We start from the raw sequence: 24,330 nt of genomic DNA, 5'->3' as shown, positions 1-24,330 counted from the left end.
AGCGATCCCTTCGGAGATGATTGTAGTGTACTCCGTAGTCATCGTCCGGATGATGTATGAACGACCGATCTGCAGGGTATATACAGAGTATTCAGGGGAACATAGACAGGAAAATTCAAGAGTATTCAGAATCAAAGTGCTCTGGACGAGGACCGTCGCCAGTCTCGATTTCCAGAGAAGAGAAAAGAATGTACATATACAGCAACTACTAACACAACTCTCTATCGGGGTATATGATCTGATGTCGCCCATCATCCTCCACTTCTTCTCGAGTGCCCTGCACAAAAACAAAAGGAAATGCTGTCGAGGCTGTTATAATAAAAACTCCAGTCAATGTCCGCCAAGGGGAAAATCCACCAGCAAAGAAGCCAAAAAATCATCATTACGCCCATTAATGTCGTCCTGTCAACCCTGCCAGTGGTAAATCACTCACTGGCCTTCGACTGAAATGAAGAAATCAAAACTGTCATGTCATCAATCGTAATTGGTTCAACTTGGCTTCAGTTTGAGCTCGTGTCCTCCATGATGGAGTCACGTTCTCTCAACGAAGCTACCATAGCGCTCATGGCTGGACCTCCATGGTGGCCCCCACTGGACGTCCTCCGCGAGTGCCGTTGCGAGGACGATCGCAGCGGTACTGTCGCCGACGACGATCGTCCTTTGCTCAATTTGCCGCTTTCCACCTTGTCCCGAATCATTTCGTCCAGCATCTTGGACATTTCATCAACTGTCTTTCTCTTCTTGTCGGTTGGTTTTTGAGGTGAGAGAATCGTTATAGGGCTCGTGGTCAGCGGTGACCGTGGTCCGCTAGACGTCTGTTGGCTTGGGGCTGTGATGCTGCTCAACTGCGAGCTCGAATTGCTGTTGGTGCTTTGATGTCCTTCCGTGTTTCGACTCTGCTTGAATTCACTCGAGGACATCTCTGGTGTCAACTCTGCAATGTCACGCTTACGCACTGCCGACCGCAGGGCAGAAACCGTCCTCTGCAGATCTGAAATCATGGCATCCTTCTCGTCAAGCTGTCTGAGCAGATCGCCCTCATCGCCAGGAGTCTTGTTGAACGCCATGGATACTCGGGAATGGCTTGACCGTCGAGCTTGCAGCAATCTTCTTTCCAATGTCGAAATGTATCGCGTCTTGTCTTGGAGATCCGCCTGCAATGCTCGAACTTGTGCCTGGAGTGTTGCCCGGCCGTCGCCATAGTCTCCTGCCGCCTCTTCATCCTCGTCTGGAACACCTGAGAATGAGAGATGAGCAGACGCGGAGGGCACGTTGCCCATAGATGCAACAGAGGGATGTCGTTTCAGGCCAGGGCTCACCCCCAGGGTAGACTGGCTGGCTGACGATCGCACAGATCGTGAACCTGCAAATTCTGTACCTCCAGAGAGACGCGAGTGCATCCCCAATGCCGAGACAGTGCCGCTGTTGACACCCGTTGACTTGGAACATAGAATCAAACGGTTGAGATGTTCGATACGCTCTTTCAAAGCAGTTCTAGCAAGCTGCATCTCAAGCATCTGTTCTTCATGCCGTTGCTCAGCCTCCTTTTCCAACGCCCGCTCCTCCTTCTCTGCCGCCGACTTCTGCTGTCCTTCCAATTGGGCTCGTAAGTTCTGGATCTCAGTCCGATAACGCTCGAGCAGGCCGGCGTTGACACCGGTACCCATTTCTTCTGCCGCCTTTTTGGCGTTACTGACAATGTTGTTTTTGGCACGAGCGGCAAATTTGAGTGTGTTGAGGGTCTCTCCTGTGTGGTTGTTACCAGCTACGGTGAGACCGACCCCGATTTGTATGGTGCAGAGAATAGACACCAAGGAATTGCCAGACAGTGCTGGCTGGAGAAGTCGGGTCAATTTGCTGTCTCGGTAAGGCAAATGTTTTCCGTCTTTGTCTGTTGGATTCCCATTTTTGTCCTTGTTTCCTGACAACTTGGCGATGACTGTGCCCAGTGTCAGGAGAGACTTGTTGATATGCGCTCCTTCAGCACGGCGTTCCTTGTCTTCGGCTGCTCTTTCTGAGCCTGCAAGATCGATCAAGCTGAGTGTCGAGACTCGAACACCACCTGGTAGCATGGCTACTCGCTTGCCGTTCTCATGCATTGCGCCAGTACCAGGAACTCGTTCACGACTTTCAACAACAATTTGTACCACGGCGTGACTTCGCGAGCTGCGGGAATTGTACTGTGTACTCCCAGTCCGTCGGGCGGTATCTCCACGATGGATAACCCTAAGCAGCTGGGTCGGACTTTGAACGATCTCCTCTTTCAAGGGTGTGGCGTATACACCGCGTTTGCTGTCCTCTCGAAGTTTGATCTCTTCTTGTTGGGCAAGAGGTCCACTTCCTATCGGTTGAGCGAGAAGGTCATGAATCTTCTCGTTATATATTTCAAGATAGCTGACTCGTAGCAGGAATTCTCGATGTGGTGTCTCCCTGATGTAGGAGAAAATATCAGTAATTGCCAGTGGGATGACACCTGGACTGCTCATAGTGCCCTGCATCGAGAACGTTTTGCCTGTGCCCGTCATTCCGTAGGCAAAAACTGTTCCATGATAGCCTTCCATCACACGCCGTACCAATCTTTTGGCGGCAGAATCGTAGACTTTAGCGTTGTCGTCATAGGTGGTGAAAACGTTGTCGTAGTGGTAGTCACCGCCTTCTTTGCCACGATAGGCAACCAAACTTCTTCGCCCGTCTACCATCCATTCTCCCTCAGATTGCCCATTGTTTGTGTTTCCAGAATCTGGTCGAACACGCACACTGACAATAACATTACCCTTGGATTCCTTTCCTTTGGAATTACGTTTTGAATCAACGATTGCCTCGTCCAGGTCTTTTGTGCGGCCTCGACCATCTTCGTCGCAGTCTTCGATAGTGGTCGCGTTGGTTGAGTAGGAACCATTCGCAGACGAACTTCTACTTTGTGGGGGAGAATGAACGCTCGACTGGGCATCTGATGTTCTGTTTCCTGCTCTTGCAGACACGGTCATTCCATCACCTGCCGAGTTCAGCAGGCTTGGTGTCTGTGAAGAACGAAAACTCGCTGCTGTACTCGCTCTCGGGGACTTAGAGGCTCGTTTTTTAATCGACGATGTGGAGGCCATCGAGGCCGATGTGGGCGGTCGTGAATTCGCATTGGGTGGCTGAGGAAATGAGCCAATACTAACGACTTTGCGGATCGATTTGGCTGAAGGAATGCCCGATGGTTTGTCGTTTTCTTTGATTGAAGTAAGATCGGGACTGGATGCCGTAGGCTGCGAGGTAGGTAGAAGCGATGGCCTTGAAGGTGCTTTCAATCGCGAAGGCGGCGGTCCGAGACTTTTTCGCGGCGTCTTGCCTGCGGTAGTCGGGAGGGGAGGTAAAGCACCCGTCGGCGGGTCGGCCAGTGGCCGCGAGGAGAGAACGGGAAGAGACATGCTGATTACACAGTCTGTAAGGATGAGGATTTGGTTGATATAGTGACGAAGCCCTTACGCGGGGTGCACGAACTGCTACCGGCTTCGTGCAGCCTGTGCCAGAACAAGGCTCGCAATAGGGAGGTTCTTTGCTTTTTGAGTGATGTTCGCTGAGGGTACGGCCAGAGGTCGCTCACGCACAGACCAATGTGCGTAGTCGGGACTTTCCACGTTGACTCAATGCCAAACGCGATTACCCCGAGGTTGGGGAGTACTCCTGTCAAGTGTTGCAGACAAGGAAGCTGAAGTCGCGCTGGTGATCGTCACATAGCCACACAGAGCGATCGATCCTTCTTTGATATTTCCACCAACTGTTGACCCCTCACCATGTGTATACTGCATGAACGGGCCTGCTCTTTGAGGCCCTCTGGAGTGCAACTGGATACGGGCTGGTTGTCGAGGAGAAGGTGATGTTGACCAAAATTTTAGAGAGATACAGGCAAGGAGGGACAGGGCGCAGGAGGTTGTCGACCATGGGTACGGGGAGGAGATCACTTCACACCATTCAGATGGCCAGGATCGAGGTAGTTTGATAGGGACCGTGCCGGCGTTGCTGCTAGGGTTTAGCTCCCCTGCTGATGATGCTCGCAATCCTCGTCGCCGGAGTGCCCGTGGCAGCAGCTAACGACAGAAATGCACAAGCGTCCGGGCTAGCTGCAGGCACCGGGACAAGCAAATTGAAAGGGCTACGAGGGATTGGTACCAGGGGGATTGGTTGTTCGCACGCAGGACAGGCATTCTTTTACTCGCAGGTACCTAAGACTTGTGGGCTCCAGCATGCTTGGTCCCTGGACAAGTGCCCCCTCGTCGGGAATGGCGTCCATCAAGAATGTGTCAAATTGCTTTCTGGCAGGGGTTCTCCTTTAGCAGCCACTCGTGTCTTCGCCTTCACCAAACACCTCTGTAGCCACTCTCCACGCCGTGTCCCCAGGGCCGGCATTCCTATCGCCAGCTACTCTCATTGGTCTTGCACCCTGTTTTATCAATCGAAATTCACGTCTACACAGGTGATCATCACAGCTTGTCGTGTGGCCGGACTGTGAGAAATGCCCAAGTCTAAGCTACCTACGCCGTAAGCCCTCGCGAGTCTGCCATGGTGCAACCTCGAGAAGCCACTTGACACCATGCCTGTTCAGTAGCATGGCGCGATTCTACGTTCAGTCTGTCGTCGGGGGCGTCGGTATTCCTGCTTCTCCTTGACTTGGGCTTGCGTCGTTGTTGCCTCCCCTCCTCGCCCCTCTAAAAGAGCAAAATTTTCTAAGCGATCAGATGCGACGACCTACGCGTGGTTAAGAAAGACACAAATTCAACCATCTTTTCGCGTCGATCCAGATAATGCACGAGGTAACAAGAACATGGACCACAGATATGGATATGGACCTTCGAAACGCAGGTGAATTCTATGATTGTCCCAGGATGGAGTCTGGTCCGGCCAGAGCAGAATTTCGCCCATGAACTCCAAGGAGAATTTTACCCAGCCCCTGTCGACGCCAATCTTGTGTGGCTTCGACCTAATGCTTTCCCCGGCCGCTTCCCTGGTAATCCGCTCGGTTGGTTATCCATCACCCACACTGGAAGCACTGTTGGCTCACAACCGAAAACAACCTCATCTCGGTCCAAGTTGGGTCTATACTACATTCAGCATCTCGTCACTGCTTCGTAGGACTGTGTTGTTGATCTAAGAGTACAGACGAAAGACCAGTATCCATACAGCGTCCCAGTCATTGTGGAAGCACGTACTCAGAACGGAGTACGTAGCCACCAATTTTCTCGCCTCATCCGGCTCGAAGCCAAATGGAGGCCACCAAAGTTTGACCGTGATAGCAAGCAGAGTTCGAATGCTTCATGCCACTTCTACAGGTGACTATGGAGTCGTCACGTTCCACAAGTCGCAACCAAACAGCCTACCGTATGGAGTATCCGGCTTCATAGCGTTTCTTGAGGTAACTATACCACAGCTCTTGCTGTACAGTACGGTGTACAGTAGGTAAGAATCCGTACTGACTATCTTAGCGTACCACGCACACGGAGCGAGCAAGAGGAAAAAGCATTGATAACCTTCTTTTGAAGCCGCACTCAAAGAGCTGCTCGCTTCTATCTATACCCCTGATACGTTCTTGACTTTGTATGTATGGAATAATGAGACACTGACCATTCTGCTCTGAATCTTCTTCACTATTGTCCTGTCCATGACCTTGCTCAAACATTCCAAGCACTACGGATATTCAAGTCCGGTATCAGAACTTCGTTGATCCTAGGTATATGATGTTCTTGGAGCTACCCAACATGAAACTTGGAGGAGGTACCCTAACTGCCGAAATTGTTAATGTGATAGTGGCTGCATTTTTCACAATGTGTCTCCATGGTATAATTATTGTGTGCAGACTTCCAGACACTCTACAACTACACATCTATCAACATACTCCCCATCCCACCTCACGAGCCTTGCGATGGAGCAAATTTGATCAGATAAATCTATACTTCTCAAGACCCGATGTGAGCATCCCGTTGCTCCAATGTTCGAGAACATAACTGAGACAGAGCCGAAACTCCCGAAACTTCACAGCTAGCGGCCCCCAACGCAGCACACTCCAGGTCCAGGGTACGAGCTACCCTTGTCAGGGTGCGAGTCCAGGGTACAAGGTACAATGTACGAACGCGTGTAGAGGTAGCGAGTCTGTGACATCGATAATGCCATGGCTCTCCAGACTATTGCTGATAGGAAAATCCGCACATTTGTTACTGTCCATCAGTGCCCTCCTCGCCTCAATATGCTTTGTCGTCGCCCTTTCTAGCCAGTGGCCTTCGGGAAGTCAAGGATAAGTCGTTCCGGGCTCGGTTCTAAAGTATGGTTTTCCTAGCAAGTGACTTTTGACTGCTTGTGAGCATGTTGCAATGAGCTACACATCATAAACACTATCTGTCCTACAAGCTTCACCTTGTGATGTTAGACCTTTATTATACACCCGCCTGCTAGCCGCTGCTGTAAAGAAGTGCCCTAAGCCTATGCAAAGCAACGGGGAATCGACCTTGGGTTTTGGTTTTCGCATGTGATGTTACATTGTACACTGTCCAGATGACTATGGCAACCACGCCCAGTCTCTTCGAACGTCCTGATCATCTTATTAAGACTATCTTTTCTTGTTTTCTTCCACCCTCATCTTATGCAGCGTTTCTGCTCTCCGTCTCTCACCACCATGCACCTTGTGACCTCTCTTGTGTTCCCAGAGACCTTCGACTGCCTTCAAGACAACGCCACTGCCATAAGTGCCTTTCAGAGGATGGGCTTGCTTGCCCTTGATGATGTATCCATTCTTGAGTGTGAAGCCCCTAGGCTTCTTCAAGTCTGCCGTTGTCTGGCCGGGTAGGAGGGCATAGGTTGGTGATCCATTCGGGACATTGACGATCAGCTTCTGCATCCCAGGGCTCCTGCTTGTCGACACCGGGCCGGCCAATGGCTCGCCCGTCACAGGATCTCTTTTCAGTGTTGGCACTTCTACCACTCTCAGCTCTGCAACGCCGTCTTGCACGTGTTGTAGGTCTCCGCCGATGCCGTAGTCCCCTTTTCGAAATTTCTCTCGCCACCGCAGTAGATATCTTCGCGTCCGAGGCGGGTCAATTCCTCTCTCCTTCAATTGGGGCGACGACAGCGTGAATAGTTCATCCCATGATCCGATCTTGGTCTCGTGCTTCGACATGTCGCGGCCAATGAGTTTGAGGAATGTCGACACATCGGGAACAAAGGGCGTTGGAGGCGGGACGCGGCCATCCTCAGGAATGCCGCGATGTAGTTGGCGGCGGCATGGCTGGCATATGTAGGACTGTGGTGCAGTTACTGGAGCTGATGGTCGGAGGAACGATGTGAGAATTGAAGAAGTTTGGCGCGGTGGTCGCGCGAACATCTTTGGTGCTTTATCGACTACAGTGTGGGCGGAGAATATCAGAGTAATAGTAAAATGGAAATCCGAGTTGAATTTCAGCTTCGCGAGCTCGCAGTCGTGAAATGTGAGGGTAAACAAATTTCTCTGCTGTAGAGGCTGCTCCGAACGAGCTGTAACTTTCAAACCTGAACTCCGCAGATTTATGCCAAGCCAAGGCTGAAAAGACGCCAAGACGACAGCCTCGTCGTGTCATGGGCTTTTGATGTCCACGGACGGAGAGTACAAGAGATCATGACAAGACCGCTTGCTGTTCTCGCATTGGGGGCTCTCTCCTCGCAACTACAGGTACCTTCTCATACGGAATTGAAGCTAAGCGCCTTGAACATACGTGTCAAGCAAAGAGTTGGGCAGAGTTTGACGTAGAGAATTCTTACGATCCTTCCTTCAACTCCCTCTCTTTTCAACACAAGTTCAAGATGGCGCCCGCCTCCAACACTGTATCGCCGCTTATGCCGCGGTCCCCTTCTAATATCAATGCAAATATGTCGCCATCCAGAGCAAAGCTGTTGGCCATGCGAAGCACAACGTCAAAACCACATACTGTGCAAGCAGTGCCACCACCTCCTAAACCAAGTGCTGACTTCGACATGGCTGAACAAATGAACCAAGAAATCAGCAACAAGTATGTCAAAGGTCCGTCAAGCTGGCTGTGTGGCTCATGATGATGTGTATTGATCTGTTCTACAGGCAAGAAACTAGGTGAAGGTACCTATGCCATTGTCTACAAAGGGCATCTACGATCAGATCCACACAAACTAGTGGCAATCAAGAAATTCAAAGTCGACCCTTCGCAACAGAGAGAAGGGTTGAACGTCGACACTATACGAGAAATCAAGTATCTGCAGGAAATCTCGCACCCTAGCATCGTTGCCCTGTTAGATGTGTTCTCTTCCAAGGACCAAAACATCAACATGGTCATCGAGTACTTTCCCAACGGCAATCTCGAAGAACTCATCCGCGACAAAACTGTGAGTTACGGAGCTGCGGACGTCAAAGCCTGGATGGGCATGCTCTGTCGGGCCATCTACTACTGCCACTCGAACTTCGTCTTGCACCGAGATATCAAGCCTAACAATCTACTCATTGCTGCCGACGGAGAAGTTAAACTTGCCGACTTTGGTCTCGCTCGTTCATTTGGAGATCCACGGTATCAGATGACTTCTAATGTCATCACGTTGTGGTATCGACCTCCGGAATTACTCTTTGGGGCACGACAGTACAGCGGCGCCGTTGATATGTGGAGTATCGGCATGGTATTTGCGGAATTACTCATTCGCAGGCCTTACGCCGCGGCAGATGTGGCTAATCAGGAAGTCCTGGCGACAGGAGGGGGGACCGTCGCACAGCTTGACAAAATCTGCGAAGCCGTGGGGACACCCAATGAGGACAACTGGCCTGGGGTCTCCAAGCTCCGGGACTATTTCGACTTGGAGAAGAAGATTCCGGTTCGAGATAAGTCGTTTTACATGGTCATGTTCCCAACGGCGGGATCTGTGGGTGTTGACCTCCTGATGGCCATGCTGAAGCTGGATCCACGAAACCGAACCACGGCCCAAGGTGCTTTAGAGCATGAGTGGTGGCAGATCGATCCGAGACCGACCGATAAGGAGAATCTACCCAAACAAGGAGGTGGTGCTTCGAAGATGGCCGCAGCAGAGACTGCTGCTCCTGGGGCCGTGGTGGATGAGAACAAGTTCAAGGGTGTCGCTAAGAAATTGGACTTCGGGGCCGCCAGAAAGTGAAGTATGATGACACGAGAATTTATGGGTGTCCGACTTTACGCCACAGGACGCTAGCACCGCATTGTGATGTCCTTGGGCAAGCACAAGATTGCTCGCGAATTGGACGGACACACCGTCATCCCAGAGGGCTCACCTTGCAGAAGCCTACGATGCCTAGGATGCGAGTGGTATATAATACGAGACAGTGGCCAGGTGCACGCGTTCCGGGCAACGGTCTCGAATACGCCACAGCCGATTCTGATGGGTGGCGCTTTACTCGCGCGTTCACTACAACGAGTGGCGAAATGCAGCGCATGGAGACGTCGAGGACAATTTAGGCGTTGTCGAACGACGGGGATGAACGTTCAGATCCGGCGTCTTCATACCGAAATGGGGTTGGATGTATTGGTCATCAATGCCATGAAAGGACATCGGAGTGAGCTGTCCATCAGCTTGGTCGTCATGTGCGAGAAGTGGCGGATCTTCTCAGTGCTACGTTGCATATAATTGATCCAGACAACATGACTTGACACACGTCATCAAAGCAAGCGCCAGACGAAGGCAGAGCTATACGGAGTACAGCTTTGCACAATGTGCTTGATGACGTCTAATGACAACTATTCCCGGGATACCTAAAGGGGACACACGAAGGAATGCTGAAGATGGGCGAAGTCTCTAAAGTTTCCCAGATTCTCGGGACGTGAAACAGAGGGAAAATCGAGTGCAAGCCATCCCCGAGGCTACTTTTCGGTCGTAGTCGTACCTTTTGATCGCAATACAATACGAGCTGCCATCTCAGTGACTGGGTATATGAGCCGATAGTACATATCATGAGAATTGACAGGTTTATCTCCTTTACACACTCATCTCGCAAGTGCTCTCTCCGGGAGAATGCCAACAGCCTTCCAAAAGTCCCTTGAATCCAGCTTCTTGCCCAACTGTGAGACCGGTCTAGGCAAAGCATGTAGCTCCTTCTCGTCCATCAACTCCATCAGCCACCGTCTGTACTTTGCTTTGTTGTCCGCATCCTCAACAACGACGCCCTGCGGTGTGTCTTCGCGACTACTTTCTCCCATAAACTCCCATATCAAAGCCCACCAGTCGTAGACGACGCAGTCTGTCAGGATCCATCTTCGGCCAAACAGCTCCACATGACGGTCACGCTGGTCAACGGCGTCGTCGTCGTTCGATTTGTCGTTCATATCCTTCTTGATCAGAGCGATGACCCCCCTCGCGACGTCCCTGCCGTGAATCAAGTGCAAGGCACCCTTCTTGGAAAGCGCGTCCTTGTCCTGTGCGACTCTGCCGACCCAGTTTCTCGGAACCCTACCACCGCCGTACAATCCAGATAGATTCAGCACACACCCACCGAGATCGATGAGCTGATTTTCGGCAATGCAACGTTGGTTGTCTGTATCGACGGGCGACGATGGATCGTTCCAGTCTGATTGTGTATATATGCCCGTCGAACCCAGCAGGATCCATTTCGTCTGGGTGTGCCGCTCCTTCTCTTCCTCCTCCGACTTTGACGAGTTTGATTGTGGATGGTGAGTTTCAGAGTACAACTTGACCAACTTGGACGACAATCCTGAACCCCTCAGGGGAAAGGTGACGAGCACGTATCTTGCAGTGGGTAACTTCTTGAACTGGTCCGGGTCTGCCGTTTCATGGTCGAATTTGAATCGAATGGTGCCTTCGCGTCCTGTCGTGCTGGTGGCTGCAAATGTCATGTTTGAGTCCTTCAGCAACGGCTGTAGGAACTGCCATGTCCATCCCGCGCCTAGAACCAGAAGTGTGACCTTTTGAGACGGCGAGGAGTTTAGGCGGAGTGTCATAGCGTGCGTTGTCGTAATCAAGATGTTGATATATTTTCCTTCATGTTGTAGTTATTGGGAGACTAAGAAGAACACTCTAAGAAAAGGCTTCCTTCGTGGTCCTCGTCGTGAGAATTTGTCAAAAACTACCTTTTCTCGGCGGTTCTGATGGTCATGATATCATTTCAAGAGGGCATCCAAATGTTTTTCCCCCTCTTAATTTCTTCTCAAGTTGAAGTGTCTTCTACCTGCTAAACAATTCATACAATTTTATTGAGGAGGCGTGTAACCGTGATTGAACTGTTCATGATTTTACGGCAATACGTATCTACATAGCAACTCCATACTCCGTGTAGATGATTATGGGAGTGATCGTTCCCTCTTATGATCCATACTCTTACCGTCCTTGTACTCCTCCTCGTCCGTCAGTTTCGACCGACACCGTTTCGTCCTTGGCGAAACGGCATTGCCCAAGCACCAAAACGGCCAATAATCCCGCAGCCTCTGCAAAGTCGATGCGAATACGAGAGCGAGAGGGGTCGATGGGGACTTACCTTCTTCAAGCAACCTACATGGTGTGTTGCCTGAGGCATACTTGTGGTGGTGCTTCTCCCATGGACGCGAAGGATTACGAGTCAAACCGACCCTACCCATGGAAATAGCGCTCGAGGTGCCGAAGCGATAAACGTTGGACAAGACGCATCAACACGGAGATAAGTTTCGACTCGCAGTCAGCCTCTTTTTGGCCGTGACTTTTGACCTACGAGTTCATACCTATCGACCTTTTGACCATTTCCCCTTTCACTTGAACCTCGACCAGAACTCCCTTTTCGCTTTTGGAGAAACTTGAAAAGTCGACCAAAATCCCCTCGGTGCACAATTGTGGTCACACACGTACACCTAGGTAGTAATTGTCCCATTTTCACCTACCAAACACCTGTTGCTAGGCATCAACGACCAATGGACTCTACCCAAGTCAACCTCGGAACGCCATGTGGCCAACTCGTGGCACCGTCGTTACCGGGAGCGGAGGTTCTTGGAATCTCGTCGGTCGAGGTGCACAACTACAGCTTCCCGGCGGTGGCCATCTTCAATGCCCCCGCGGTCACGAACCTCGACTTTTGTAACGTCAGCTTGAGCCTCCGACACACCGGGGCCGACGACACGGTCTACGTCGACGTCTGGCTCCCCCTCCAGCGGGAGGACTGGAACGGCAGGTACCAAGCCACGGGCGGAGGCGGGTTGGCGGCCGGCATGGGGCCTCTCATCATGTCCGGCCAGGTGGCCGACGGGTACGCGGCGTCGGCCACGGACGGGGGGCTGACCAAGAACGGGACCGTCGACCCCCAGAGCGGGCGGTGGGCGTTGAGGGAGGAAGACGGCAGGCCGGACGACGACCTCCAGCTCAACCTGGCCTGGAGGTCCATCCACGACATGGCCGTGGTGTCCAAGGACGTCATCAGGCAGTTCTACGGTGCCGGCCCCGACTACTCGTACTGGAACGGGTGTTCGCAAGGCGGCCGCCAAGGTTACGCCGCGGCCGCAAAGTACCCTCGCGACTTTGACGGGATCTTGGCCGTCGCCCCGGCCATCGACCTGCCGTCCATGGTCTCCTCGGATTACTACCCTCCCGTGGTCCTGCGCAATTCCGCCGAGATCCCCCCCGAGTGCATCTTGACGGAATTCCAAAGGGCCATTGTCGAAGCGTGCGACCCCCTCGACGGAGTGTCCGACGGCCTCATCTCCACCCCCGAGAGTCTTGAAAGGTGTTCGTTGGAGTTTGACCCGGACGCGCTGGTCGGCAAGACCATCGCGTGCGACGAGGACTGCGTCGACCGAGACCCGTTCGCGGGTTGGGTCAAGGTCCCTTGCCGCAAGACGGGCGAGGAGGTGACCATCACGAGCAATCACGCCGACATCGTCCGCAAACTTCTCGCGGGACCCCACACGGCCGATGGGAAAAGTCGTCTCTGGTACGGTATGGCCCCGGGTGCGGACTTTGACGCCCTCGCTCGCGTGGTGGTGGTGACGGACCCTGACGACGAAAATCACACCCGACGCGAGGTCGCCCCCTTTGTCGTGGCCGAGAACTGGCTCAAGTACTTTGCGTTGCGGGACCCGACTTACGACATGACCGAGATGACACACGACGACTACGTCCACGCCCACAAAATGTCAGTCGACCGCCTCACTCCGCTCTGGGGTAACCGACAACTCGACCTTTCCGAGTTCAGTCGGTCCGGTGGCAAACTCCTGACCTGGTTCGGGTTGGCCGACGAGTACATCACGCCGTTCGGCATGATGAGGTTTCGCGAGGGCCTACAAGAAACGTTCGGGGGACCCGACGCCGTCGACGAGTGGTACCGTCTGTTCTTCGCTCCCGGCGTGGGTCACTGTGCGGGTGGTGTCGGCCCCAACCCGGTCGACCCCTTGGGGGCGCTGGTGTCTTGGGTCGAGCGGAACAAAGCCCCCGACGTCTTGTCGGCGGCCAAGAGGACCGACGAAGGAGTCCGAGTGTCGAGAAACTTGTGCAGGTTCCCCAAAAAGTTGGTGTACAAAAAGGGAGACGTCAACGACGCGAGTAGTTTTACTTGTGAGGAGGAGAAAGAGGAATCTCTAGCTGGTGGAGGTGGTGATGATAATGATGATAAACGACAACGACATGAGGAGCTTTGAAGAAACTCAAGCTACAAAAAGTGAAACCAGAAAACAAGAACAACAAATTTCTCTCTTGCCAGCTACTACTCAGTACCTCTTTGCTTTGCTTCTACTCCGGAGGGACGAGTGTCTTTTACTTCTTTGGCCACCACCTCATCCAACGTGTGTCACGGAATAATAAAAGAGAAATTCCCTCGGAAAGATATAAATATTCAAAAACCTATCAACTGATCCACAGACCTTTACTTTAGTATGAGCACTATGCCACTCAATTCCTTCCTTCCTTCCTTGCGTCCTGGTCCTTGCCACCCAATACCCAAAATACCGATATCAGTTAAATAGCCAAATACCAAAATCTCACGCGACATGAATGATACCTTCCAGTGCACACACACACACACACACAAACAACAATATAATGATTTGCCCAGCTTTCTGTCCCTCCTTGTTTTGTTTCTGATGGATGTTTCGAGTTGCCTCGGGTTTTCTTTTACATTCTCGGTCGTAGCTAACCAACGTATGCTGAATACTGTAGCTCGTAAAGCGAGGTGGTGGGTCATGATTTTCGATGACATCCTGTCCCAGTTTGTCGTCGCAGATCCATGTGTCTGATAACTCAACCCCACAATTCCTCCTGTGACGGAACAAGATCAGGACCTCCGTACTTGTTGTTGGGCCTTTGCTGCTCCGGTGGTGTCGAGACTTGATGGTACTTGTTTTCGGATTTCTTGACGGTCGTCGTCACCAAGTTGACGATACTCTCCTTGACGCCGTTCGGCTCGCTCTGAGCTTGTTCCGCCTCCACGTCCCTACCGATGGCCTTGTAATCCTGCAACACGCCGGCGTAGAATCCTTGACCGGCGGGGGCAGCTCCGGCGCGGCCGTTCCATCCCTTTCGGGACTCGAAATAAACCTCGTCCGTCTCGGTCTCTATGTCTGTGGTCTCATCCGCAGAGGTTCCATCGTCGACGTCAGTAGTGGTGTAAGTCGAATCTGTCGGGGATGGATCGTTGTTGCTTCCGGGGGAGCTCTTTGCTGCTGCTGCTTTCTCACGGGCAGCCCACGGGAAAGTAAAGTCTTCTCTGGGACTTGCACGTCGTCTGACCGGCTCTTGAGATGCGGCCCGTCGGGAAAATTCACCAGAGATGCGACGACGACTGAAGGGTTCGCGTGAGGCTGCTCGGCGGGCCGTGCGTACGGGTGACAGGCCACGTCGACTGGAAGGTCCACGAATATGTGCTTGGGTTGGACTTCGGTCGAGGGTCTTGGAGCCCTCGACGACCGAGTCGCTATTCAATGCTCGCCTGTTGGACGCAACTGGAGTGCCAACTTCCTGAGAAATGGGTCCTCGTGATTGTGCACGCATTGCACTTGGGTTGGGAGAAACGGCGCGACGCATAGTCGGTTCTCTAGAACGGGCACGTCGGCTTAGGAGATCTGATGTGTCGACCAACCGAACATCTGGTTCTCTTGACAAGGAACGCCGTGGCTCTGGCTCGCGAGACAAAGCCCGCCGACGAGTGGGTGAACTGGTCCGAAGACCAGGTTCGCGGGACAATGCTCTCCTGTGGGATGTCTCTCCGAGTGCCACTCGACGAGAAACCGGCTCTTGCGAAGCTGATCTGCGTTCTGACGTGCCACGACCTTCCCTGACAGTTTGCTCCGGTGATCCACGAGATGCCGTTCTCATGTACGCGACATCAGCAAGACTTGGACCACGAGAAGCTGAGCGAGGAGGGTCTCTAGTTGTACCTCGAGAAGAAGTCCGTGGAATGTCCGTGCCAGAAACCTCGATAGGACTGTTGACTCTGGAGGGTGGAAGAGAGGCAGGAGTAGCGGAACGTGAGCTGCTGGCAAGAGTAAAGGTATGCCCCGCCACGTTAATCACCTCTTCGTTGTTCGCAGGAGCCGGTATTGCCGCATCGATATGTTTGGCGATCGGGGTATTGTCCATCGGAGTGGCATTATTGCTCTCCGAAAGACCATTATACTTCTCTGCAACAGGACTGAGGACGGAGATGGCCGAGGCTGGCTGGCTCTTGTTTGGGGGCACAGAAGTCTGGATAGGTGGGAGTCGACTCATTGCGTAGCCTTTTTCTGGGAAAGCGGCTCTGGTGAAGAAGGTACTAACATCATCATAGACCGGTGACGTTGTGTGTATAACAGGAGACTGCGCACCAGGTCCCTCTGATGCTGGCCGGGCTTCTGCAACAATGACTTCGTCAACGTTGGTTGAGACGGATGTAAGAGCTGGTCTCGCCTCAGCTGTGATGGTTCTCTCAGGTTGAGGGGCCTGGAAGTGGACGACATTGTTCGATGCTGAGCGACGGTGTTCCTTCTTCCGAGACCATGGTAAAGGGATAGTGATCGTGATAGCGTTTCGCTCCTTTTGAACGAATGGGGGCGTTGGTTGACGGATTTCTTCAATGGCAATGGAATCCATCTTCAACCCGTCGATGCTCAGATCGGGGGAAGTGTTGACCAGTGTTTTCTGGGAGTCGGGACTGCCATGGGCCTGATAGACTGGATTGTTGAAGTCATTGTCGGCATACTGCTGAGCCCATCCACCGTCATGAGGGGCCGAGATGGCACTGTCACCCCACCTAGCATGCAAAGGCTTCCCAGCGTCTGATCGAGACCGTGATGGTCGACGTCGGGAAGTCATCAATCCTTCAAAGACTGAAGCCATGGTCGAACGCGTTGATTATCCTGGAGAAATACAATGGACGACGGCTTGGAACTGGATCGAAACAAGTTGGAAATCTGATGTTTTGTGACAATAAACGTCTGGCAACAGGATGAGAGATCCGGGAGAGAAGCAATGGGTGGGATTGCTCTGTTCTTGGGCCGGCCCGTAGACAAAGTACCACCAGCATTGGGCGGCTATACTGGCAGAGAAATTCGAAACGTAAAGAGATATCAACAAAGGAAAGATGCTGGTATGAAAGGTTCTTCTTCTCAAGGTCTGAAACCTTGAACGATTGAGAAATATAGCAGAGTATGTAGTGGCACACGAGGCGAAATGTACTTTGGGAAGAACTGAGCGTCCTTACCTAAACAGTACATTGTATGCAGTACAACAATAGCAAAGGTCTAGCCGAAGCCTATTCTTCACCAGCTTGGGGGTGATGCCACTGAGATGCTGAAGATAGAATTCGGCTGCAAGGCACCATCAAGGAAGCGAACAGAGGTTGAACTGACATTGGAGAGTGGTTGGTGAGGCGTTTCGCTACATGGCTTCATTGGATCGCAATGAGAGATGAGACGCATAACATGCAGGGGCAGACCAGGCAAGGGTGTGCAGTGTGATGGACGAATGGATGGTTTGTTGTGAGGCTGTTAAGCGCCGACGTTGACAGCGAAGCAGATGTGGTGGTAGAAATAGCAAGAGTGTGGGAGGCGATGGTGAAGATGACAGTCGACAAGGATTAGGCGGGGTTTATAGGCGTTGGCAGGCAATCATTGGGCACTCTGAGTTCATCTAGGGCGTTTCTAGGCTTCTAATGGGCTAGTCGACACACACCTTCAACTGCTGTAGCTGCTTCCCCGTCGCATCCATTGGTGCCGTCTATTTTTATTCCTGCCAAAAGCGCCTCTCTACTTCTCCAATCACTTCGATCGGTGCTCGGCGCCTACCAATGCTGTACCTATTGTAAAGATACCAAATATGGTGTTGGTACTGTAAGTGTCGTGTTGTGTACTGTACAAGCATTCTATGGATGAGGTAGAATTACTTTGTGTCATACTATCAATTTGACAAGATTCTGGCTATGGAGCAGTGGTCTGAGGTTGGCAACTTAGCACGCGACCCATTCCATTCGGTCACTTTCTCAAAGACACCCTTTCTCGTATGGCCAGCTCTTGATCGTGAAACGTTGACCAAGCGCCCTCAACGCGACTGACTCAGGCACTGAAATGCAATGCCTTGAAAGGCATCGACGCTCTCTCACCATTGCCAGTATCTTCCACCGACCGAGCCACATATCAAGACTAGACTGCGTTCGTTCACACGCATGGCCTTCCTGTTGTAAGGTTTCAATGTCGTCCGAGACCCATCCTTCCCAGAGATGCGTCTATCAGGGGATATACGGGTGACCCTTCCTTGTCATCGTCGCACAAGTCGAAATAGCCACGAGGGGCCAAGCTGCGAGGCGCAATGGCCAGTGCCCGACCTGATGTTGTTCAGCTTCAAACCCTCACATAGGTCACTCTGGGACTACTCACCTTGGACACCAGGGTCAGTCACAATCCTCATCACAGCTTCAGCTGCATCCTCAACTGTCGCCCATTCAATGTTGCCCTTTTCCAAAAGCTGGACAAGTTCGTCGTTGACTATTTTGGTGTGTACAAAGCTGGGTGCAATGTAACACACTCGAATATTGTGTTGAAACTCCGTCACACGCAAGGTTCTGAATGTCCCACGTAGGCCCCATTTAGAAGCCACGTACTCGACAGCTTCAGGAAGTTGAATAAATCCGGCCAGACTCCCTTGCAGGATCAGTACTTGGTCGAGGTCAGTGCCCTTGTTCGATGCATTCTGTCGACGAAAGTAGTGGAGGGCAAGTTTGACCGTGTAGAGAGCACCGGTGAGGTTGACGGTCAGTATCTTCAGCTTAGGTTCTTCTGGCTCTGCATCCTCCACTATTCAGTTGTCCACCTTGTCAGTATTTTGTACAGCGGTAGATTTGTTTCAACTTCTTTCTGCTTACCTTTGGTAGAGAAGATCGTATCTGGTGGTCCTCCGATTCCCGCATTGGCAAGGACGATATCAATCCGCCCAGAGGGCGACGATGCGGCGGCCTCCTTGAAAGTAGCCACTTGGTTTGCCCAGCTTGATACATCGCATTTTACAAAACGGACCGAGCTGAGACAGGATTAATGAATGAATTTGTCTTGCTCGACGGAAAACTCGTAGCTAACCTGCCAAGTTCCTTGCATAATTTCTCGCCATCCCCTTCGGCGACATCAGCAATGACGACAAATGCTCTGGACAATATTCAGTACATCAGTCCGTTCGATGTAGGAGTACACACCCTGCTTTCGACAGAGCACGAACGTAAGCCTCGCCAATGCCGTTGGACCCTAATAACAACAATGTGTCAGCAAAAGAATCACGGCCAGTTTCAATCGTATTCTACCTCCAGTCACAATGGCCGTTTTCCCTTTGACGTTAGTGGTGTCAATGTCAACATCACAATTGATGGGGCCTTCGTCGGTATATGGCTTCATGGTGTTTTACGGTATAAGTATGTGTAGTCTGTATAGTGTAGGTCTTGGTGATAGTACTCGCGCCTCGAAGTAGAATGGGATGACCAGTATGTATGCACTCGCTGTTTACGACACTCGGAGAACTGTGGTAAATAAGGGATTCTTCGGCCTGCACCTCCACCTCGTATTTTGTGCCCACCTGGACTAGTGCTGATACAACGAATCACTCGTCCTGTAAGACTTTCTCGTCGGTCGTTGCGTACTCGTTTGTCAGGCATAAATCTAGTACCCAGATCGTGTTTAAGGCCCGCAACCTACTGGAGTACGAATGCCGAGGTTCAGACGAAAAAATCCAGGTTAACGAGGGGACACAGACACAGACATCAAATATGTGTTTTGCTGGTATCCCTCAGGGAAGACCGAAGGTTCGGTCCGAGAAGGGTGACTCGAACGCTGCGACTCGAAATATACTGACCATGTCGCTGAACTTTGGTTTGGGGAAACTCGTGGAGAGTCGGCGAGCCAAGAAGATCGAGGAGACTAATAAGGTAGTGGACCGTATGACGGCCGCAACCGAACCCCAGAATATATTGAAATAGAAACTATTGACTATTCGATGTTTGTCTAGTCAATTCCTATAGAATTTGAACTCGCTCAACATGATAGGTTTGTCCATGCTAGTCATCACGGCCATGACCGATTTGAGAAGGCTCTCATTCGCCAACTAGTCTTGCGAGGCACTCATCACCAATTGACTAGACTAGTAACCCGGTCCTATTGCGCCTGGGGAGCGAAAATGCCTCAGGAATGCCATGGAAAAGGTCGTCGACCATTGCAACGACTAACAGGCAATGAACAGAGGTCTTTGGAGGCTAAATCCGACGGCCGCAACATTTTCACAGACTGTGAAGCCTGTAATGTCCACCTGTGCCGGAAGGGTATATGCTATACTAGTTACCATGCCCCTCGAGTTTTGGAAGGAGTGTAAGCCCGGTCGTCACGGATACTTGTTCTATCGTTTCGATATTCATCAAAAATGAATCGAATGGCTCTAGGTAAAGAGATAGACTTGTGAATTGACACACTCCTAGGCATTACAGCATCATTGCAACTCGACGTGGCCGTCACATCACCTCCAATGGCTCTGCTACATGAATTTTGGTGGTTCAAAAACATGTTCCCGGTCGTGTTTCACCTTTCGCAACAGCCCTCTGCCGGCATTGCGCAAAGCGTGCGCACGAAAAAGAAAAGGATTGGTTCTAATCCATATACTTTTTCAAAAAGGACAGCGCCTTTTCGGGGTGGCGGCCGAACCAGTTGTAGCCGTCCTCGAAGCGTTTCGTCGTGCCCTCGATCCAGTAAAGTTCCTTGTCGCGGCTGGCCAGGGCGTCAAAGGTACTCTGGGCGTCGGACGGATTCTCGATGATGGCGTCGTCGTGGACCTGCCACATGAGAACGGGGAGCTTGACGTTGGGCGCCCACAACTTGCCCGACATGTCGGAGGCGGGGAAACCTCCCAGCTTGAGGAGTTCCAGGTCGATGAGTTCCTGGTACTGGCTGATGCCCTGGGGCCCGGACAGCTTGGAAAAGACCGCCGACATGTTGGGCACGAGGGGGCTACACATGCAGCGGATGTCGTCAAACAGCTCGGGCCGCTTGGTGATGGCTGCGTACTGCGAAATGCCACCCAGGCACTGACTGAACAAGGCCTTTTTCATGCGGCCGAGGCGCGGGTGTGTGTCAACGAAGCTTTTTACGCCGACGCAGTCGCGCCACTCCCACTGGCCGATACCTGACACTCCCCCGTTGGCCGCGCCGCTCTGGCCGTGGTTGCGAAGGTCGTACGTCAAGACGTTGTAACCTGCGTCGGTCAGGTGTTTGTACTGCACGACAAAGTCAATCTCGACTGGCTCGATGAAATCGCTCCACGGCGGGCCCATGTGGCCCGGGTAGCCAGCCCGGCACATGGGCAACGCGTGGTTGAAGATGACCAGCCGATCACTCTCGCCGCCACGAGCCGGAATGTACCACGCCTCGAGCGGCGTCCCATCATCCGACTTGATGGAAATGTCGTACCATCCCTTCATGCCGTACTCGTCGGGGTTCTTAAAGATGAAGCTCCGGGGCATCTTGACCATGCCTGCCAGCGCCTTGACCTTGTCGTGATCCTCTGCCGAGATGGTCCTTTCCTGCGCCTGGGCGGTTTGCATCCGTTCTTTCGAAATGCCAGTCATGGTTTTTGCTGGTGTGGTGTGTTTCAGGATCAACTGATGGTGAGCTTGCTGCGAAGGGGTAGAAAGGGAAACAGAGATGCTATCGAGGGGGGAGTCGAATAGGTATACTTCCAACTATATAGAGGGTATAGTCACTTCTCGGACTAGCTCATCGCGGATTAGCTCTTCGGATTAGCGCTTCGGACTAGCTCTTCGGATCAACGACTCGGACTTAGGATTAGCTACTACAGCTGCTGACCTGGTGAGGTCTTGATCAGATACTAAATCGCTCACGCTTCTTCACGGATCACCAGTCGTTGAAACTCTCGGATCGTTTGATGTGACGATTGTCGACGATGTTATGGCAGAGTGATCCAATGCCATAATCATCGTCCAGTAGAGAAATAGCATCATGCCTCGATGTGGCTGGTGCTCAATAGTAAGCTGTAAACTTGATGGCCCGAGATCTGCGGGATAAGTCTGCACAACTCCTTGGGTTCCGTCGTGAGGGGCAAAGGGCGAAAGAGCCTCACACCGAAGCCACTGATTAACGAAACGAAGAGATTTCCCGTTTGCCGTGAGCGCTCTGCATTTGATGAGAGTCAGTAGGGGGTCCGTTCGCGGAGAGCTGTCCGGACATTGCGTATATACAATATTCTCGAACCCGAGAGAGAGCGCGCTGTTCCCTTTCATCAAAGGACTTGCGCCGTTGCCCGGATCATAACCAGTGTGACCACCCTTGGTTTTTCGATCCTTCGAAGCTTCGGACTAGCCCAAGGCAGACAACGGTGCCGGATGAGATACATGAATAGACAGTATAGATCATTGAAACCGATCCGATGGATAGTCGTGTATGCCACCAATGATGCTCATCAACCGAACTTTGATCTCAGTGTCAATGCCCCTTCCCAGCTAACAAAAGACAATTGACAGATCTTCCAAGATTCGAGCCAATCGCGATCATTTAGGTGCTTGGTTCACTAAACTGGATTTGATCCCAAACAACATTGTTCTCCACGGAGGCTGCTTCAACGCTTTGGCCTATTTCGACAGCCTCCGTCGGATCTGTATTCGTCAGGTCGGATACATCATTTATCAAGCTCAGCCAGTACGTCTCGTCAAAGTCAGTAATCGACGGATCAAGCTGTTGAGACGGCTGAAATGTAGTTGTAGACATTGTTCTTGCATCCGCACTCGCGTCAAATGTCCAATCGCTTTGTGAAGAATTTGGTTCGTCTGAAATTGGACGACTCGATGCGGAGGATCCTGTAGAGGAAAATATTGGAGCACACACTTCTGGCTCTTGCTGATTATGTTCTTGAGCTTGTTTGCGCGGCAAATGTCGTCGCTGTTCGGACAAGCTATCTTTCACCGCATCAACTCCAAACTCTGGTCCGAAATTTCCAAGTTCCGTGGCCGTGGCCGTTGGAAGATACAATGTTGCAGCGTTGAACTCCAAGCGCTGCTGTAGGACATGGTAACACTGGCTGAGGATAGTGAGACCAGAGCGTGCTATTGGACTGTATGAGTGCATTGCACTCAATCTGTTCATAGCTTGTTGCAGGACAAAATCGATCTTCATCATAACCTCGTTGTCATTTTGTGGTAGATACCTGGCCGTTACGACCGAAAGCAATAGCGATGCGTCGATGGTGTAGAAGGACAGACCAAAGAACTTGTATTGGTGTGGACTGGCCATTATGAATGCTCGGTGCTGTGAGTCTAATATCACGATCGAAGCTTGTAATGCAGCGCGCCGGCTCTCGGCCCGGTACTTTATGTGTGGACGGTGCAATGCCACTAACATTAGATTGGCCTTGGTGAGAACATCCTCTCTCTGCTGGCGTAGGTATGGATATTGATCGTCCCACGATAAGTCAGGGTTGCCATGCCGAAGCGTCAGTGGCAGCCGGTCCATGATGATGTTCACCTGGTCATGAAGTCGTTCAACAACGGAGTAATCCGTTGAAGGAGACCTATCGGCTTTCTGTGCTTTCGCAGTATGCCAAATATTCGAGAGCCGGTACAGGAATAGGTTGCTGGAGACAGGGTTGGGCTTGTCCCGTTCCCCAATAAGTTCCTGAGTCCCTGGGACACAGATGGTTGGATTCTGTGGGATATTGCACTCACTTGGTTCCTCCACATCGCAATCGTCAGGATGGATAGCCCTTGGGCGACCAAGAATCATTGCGGTTAAACTGGTCTGCATTAGAATCCAGCTACAGCTTGACAACATCGAAGAAACTCACGTGTCCCATGTACACAAGTTCATCCATAGCCGGCGTTTATACTCTTCATACCACACGCGACTAAGTGTTATTCCAGGGCTGCTCGAAGCATGTTTGTAGAAATCTTCGTGACGATGAAGCTCGAGCTCTTGTGCGGATCTGGAGCCTATCAGTTTTACCAGTTTTCAGACATAGGGATCAATTCTGAGCAGCTCGACCGGATTGCACTCCCTATGCTATGCCAAGCTTCTACGCCCTTTCCAATATTCTTCAACCATGATGCCCTTAGAAAATCCGCTTGAACCGTTGTGAGAGCCACATTGTGTCTCTGGGCCTGTGTCATCAGCTCCGCACCAATATCGCTGTATTTATGACACAAAGCCATATCAGCCTGCGTCAGGAATTCCCAGACAGGTGATTTGAGTGATAGGAACTGTATCGCAAGGCCCAAAACCTGAAACAACAATGCAGGAAAATAGTAAAGCTCTCTCTCGAGTTCTTCATGGCTGAGGTGCGACAAGGTCTTGACATTGGTTCCGTACCAGCAGGTAAGTAAGGAATCAAAGTATAGCTTTTCGAGGATGAAATACTGCCAGTTGACATCGATGAAGAAAACCTCCACCAGCTTGTTTATGGCCATCTTAGAAGGAAGTCGGACATTGGCCGCACTTGGCATGGTGGATGCTTCAGGCTGACGACTTGAGTGACTGTGAGCTGTCGAAACGGCGTGCAGCCCATTTTCTTCGTGGACAAGCTGGTTTTTATCAGATGACAACAGACTGAGAGGGGTCCTTTGCTTGAATAGGTACAACACGTACCCGTTTGAAATCGACCAAGGCATTACTTCCGGCAGTAGACGAGTAGCCTAGATCGGCCGCCGGTGACTCTACTGCTGCATTGATATCAAGCCTTCCATCTGGTGGTGCTGGTTCTTGTACATTGCGAGTTCCAATTGCCTGTCCTGTAGTGTCTGGTCTATCAGAAGGTCTAAAGTATCGTAGGGTTAGCTGGTCATCCGTGTCTGAGGCGAAGGACCAGCAATCATCTCCGCGCCGCCACCTACATTCTTGAGTCGCTGTAATGACATTTATAAGT

General features: G+C 51.7%; 10 protein-coding genes across 10 annotated transcripts; 2 read left to right on the top strand and 8 right to left on the bottom strand.

Annotated features, from left to right (window-relative positions):
* Positions 1 to 178: 178 nt before the first annotated feature.
* On the bottom strand, positions 179 to 3,762 carry PV06_05881 (uncharacterized protein). Its single transcript, XM_016406931.1, has one exon. The coding sequence runs from the start codon at positions 3,411 to 3,413 to the stop codon at positions 501 to 503; it is 2,913 nt and encodes a 970-aa protein (XP_016262535.1). The 5' UTR covers positions 3,414 to 3,762; the 3' UTR covers positions 179 to 500.
* A 2,643-nt stretch (positions 3,763 to 6,405) lies between these two features.
* Positions 6,406 to 7,469, bottom strand: PV06_05880 (uncharacterized protein). Its single transcript, XM_016406930.1, has one exon. The coding sequence runs from the start codon at positions 7,352 to 7,354 to the stop codon at positions 6,584 to 6,586; it is 771 nt and encodes a 256-aa protein (XP_016262534.1). The 5' UTR covers positions 7,355 to 7,469; the 3' UTR covers positions 6,406 to 6,583.
* A 340-nt stretch (positions 7,470 to 7,809) lies between these two features.
* On the top strand, positions 7,810 to 9,135 carry PV06_05879 (uncharacterized protein; the record flags this gene model as incomplete). The annotated part of the gene is made up of 2 exons (XM_016406929.1): positions 7,810 to 8,026; positions 8,081 to 9,135. The coding sequence occupies 2 exons, from the start codon at positions 7,810 to 7,812 to the stop codon at positions 9,133 to 9,135; spliced, it is 1,272 nt and encodes a 423-aa protein (XP_016262533.1).
* A 741-nt stretch (positions 9,136 to 9,876) lies between these two features.
* PV06_05878 (uncharacterized protein) lies at positions 9,877 to 10,999 on the bottom strand. Its single transcript, XM_016406928.1, has one exon. It carries the CDS (start codon positions 10,947 to 10,949, stop codon positions 9,978 to 9,980), a length of 972 nt encoding a protein of 323 aa, XP_016262532.1. The 5' UTR covers positions 10,950 to 10,999; the 3' UTR covers positions 9,877 to 9,977.
* A 562-nt stretch (positions 11,000 to 11,561) lies between these two features.
* PV06_05877 (uncharacterized protein) lies at positions 11,562 to 13,816 on the top strand. Its single transcript, XM_016406927.1, has one exon. It carries the CDS (start codon positions 11,889 to 11,891, stop codon positions 13,602 to 13,604), a length of 1,716 nt encoding a protein of 571 aa, XP_016262531.1. The 5' UTR covers positions 11,562 to 11,888; the 3' UTR covers positions 13,605 to 13,816.
* A 12-nt stretch (positions 13,817 to 13,828) lies between these two features.
* PV06_05876 (uncharacterized protein) lies at positions 13,829 to 14,161 on the bottom strand (the record flags this gene model as incomplete). The annotated part of the gene is made up of 1 exon (XM_016406926.1): positions 13,829 to 14,161. One exon carries the CDS (start codon positions 14,159 to 14,161, stop codon positions 13,829 to 13,831), a length of 333 nt encoding a protein of 110 aa, XP_016262530.1.
* Positions 14,162 to 14,202: 41 nt separating this feature from the next.
* On the bottom strand, positions 14,203 to 16,542 carry PV06_05875 (uncharacterized protein; the record flags this gene model as incomplete). The annotated part of the gene is made up of 1 exon (XM_016406925.1): positions 14,203 to 16,542. Exon 1 carries the CDS (start codon positions 16,273 to 16,275, stop codon positions 14,203 to 14,205), a length of 2,073 nt encoding a protein of 690 aa, XP_016262529.1. The 5' UTR covers positions 16,276 to 16,542.
* A 1,079-nt stretch (positions 16,543 to 17,621) lies between these two features.
* On the bottom strand, positions 17,622 to 19,177 carry PV06_05874 (uncharacterized protein; the record flags this gene model as incomplete). Its single annotated transcript, XM_016406924.1, has 6 exons — positions 18,725 to 19,177; positions 18,620 to 18,668; positions 18,507 to 18,572; positions 18,296 to 18,450; positions 17,811 to 18,227; positions 17,622 to 17,758 (listed from the first exon to the last, which is right to left on the bottom strand). The coding sequence occupies exons 1-6, from the start codon at positions 18,813 to 18,815 to the stop codon at positions 17,622 to 17,624; spliced, it is 915 nt and encodes a 304-aa protein (XP_016262528.1). The 5' UTR covers positions 18,816 to 19,177.
* A 169-nt stretch (positions 19,178 to 19,346) lies between these two features.
* Positions 19,347 to 21,814, bottom strand: PV06_05873 (uncharacterized protein). Its single transcript, XM_016406923.1, has one exon. It carries the CDS (start codon positions 21,026 to 21,028, stop codon positions 20,054 to 20,056), a length of 975 nt encoding a protein of 324 aa, XP_016262527.1. The 5' UTR covers positions 21,029 to 21,814; the 3' UTR covers positions 19,347 to 20,053.
* Positions 21,798 to 24,322, bottom strand: PV06_05872 (uncharacterized protein; the record flags this gene model as incomplete). Its single annotated transcript, XM_016406922.1, has 5 exons — positions 21,798 to 23,205; positions 23,257 to 23,394; positions 23,454 to 23,989; positions 24,054 to 24,242; positions 24,299 to 24,322. The coding sequence occupies 5 exons, from the start codon at positions 24,320 to 24,322 to the stop codon at positions 21,972 to 21,974; spliced, it is 2,121 nt and encodes a 706-aa protein (XP_016262526.1). The 3' UTR covers positions 21,798 to 21,971.
* Between the last annotated feature and the right edge of the window lie 8 nt (positions 24,323 to 24,330).

The sequence above is a fragment of the Exophiala oligosperma genome, assembly GCF_000835515.1.
Source record: "Exophiala oligosperma strain CBS 72588 unplaced genomic scaffold supercont1.5, whole genome shotgun sequence".
NCBI classification, from domain to species: domain Eukaryota; kingdom Fungi; phylum Ascomycota; class Eurotiomycetes; order Chaetothyriales; family Herpotrichiellaceae; genus Exophiala; species Exophiala oligosperma.
Note: the sequence above shows the minus strand (reverse complement) of the source record. Positions and strands in the feature narration are given on the sequence as shown.

Coding starts and splice junctions, on each gene's coding strand:
- PV06_05881 (XM_016406931.1), bottom strand. CDS start 3,413: ATGTCTCTTCCCGTTCTCTCCTCGCGGCCACTGGCCGACCCGCCGACG.
- PV06_05880 (XM_016406930.1), bottom strand. CDS start 7,354: ATGTTCGCGCGACCACCGCGCCAAACTTCTTCAATTCTCACATCGTTC.
- PV06_05878 (XM_016406928.1), bottom strand. CDS start 10,949: ATGACACTCCGCCTAAACTCCTCGCCGTCTCAAAAGGTCACACTTCTG.
- PV06_05877 (XM_016406927.1), top strand. CDS start 11,889: ATGGACTCTACCCAAGTCAACCTCGGAACGCCATGTGGCCAACTCGTG.
- PV06_05873 (XM_016406923.1), bottom strand. CDS start 21,028: ATGACTGGCATTTCGAAAGAACGGATGCAAACCGCCCAGGCGCAGGAA.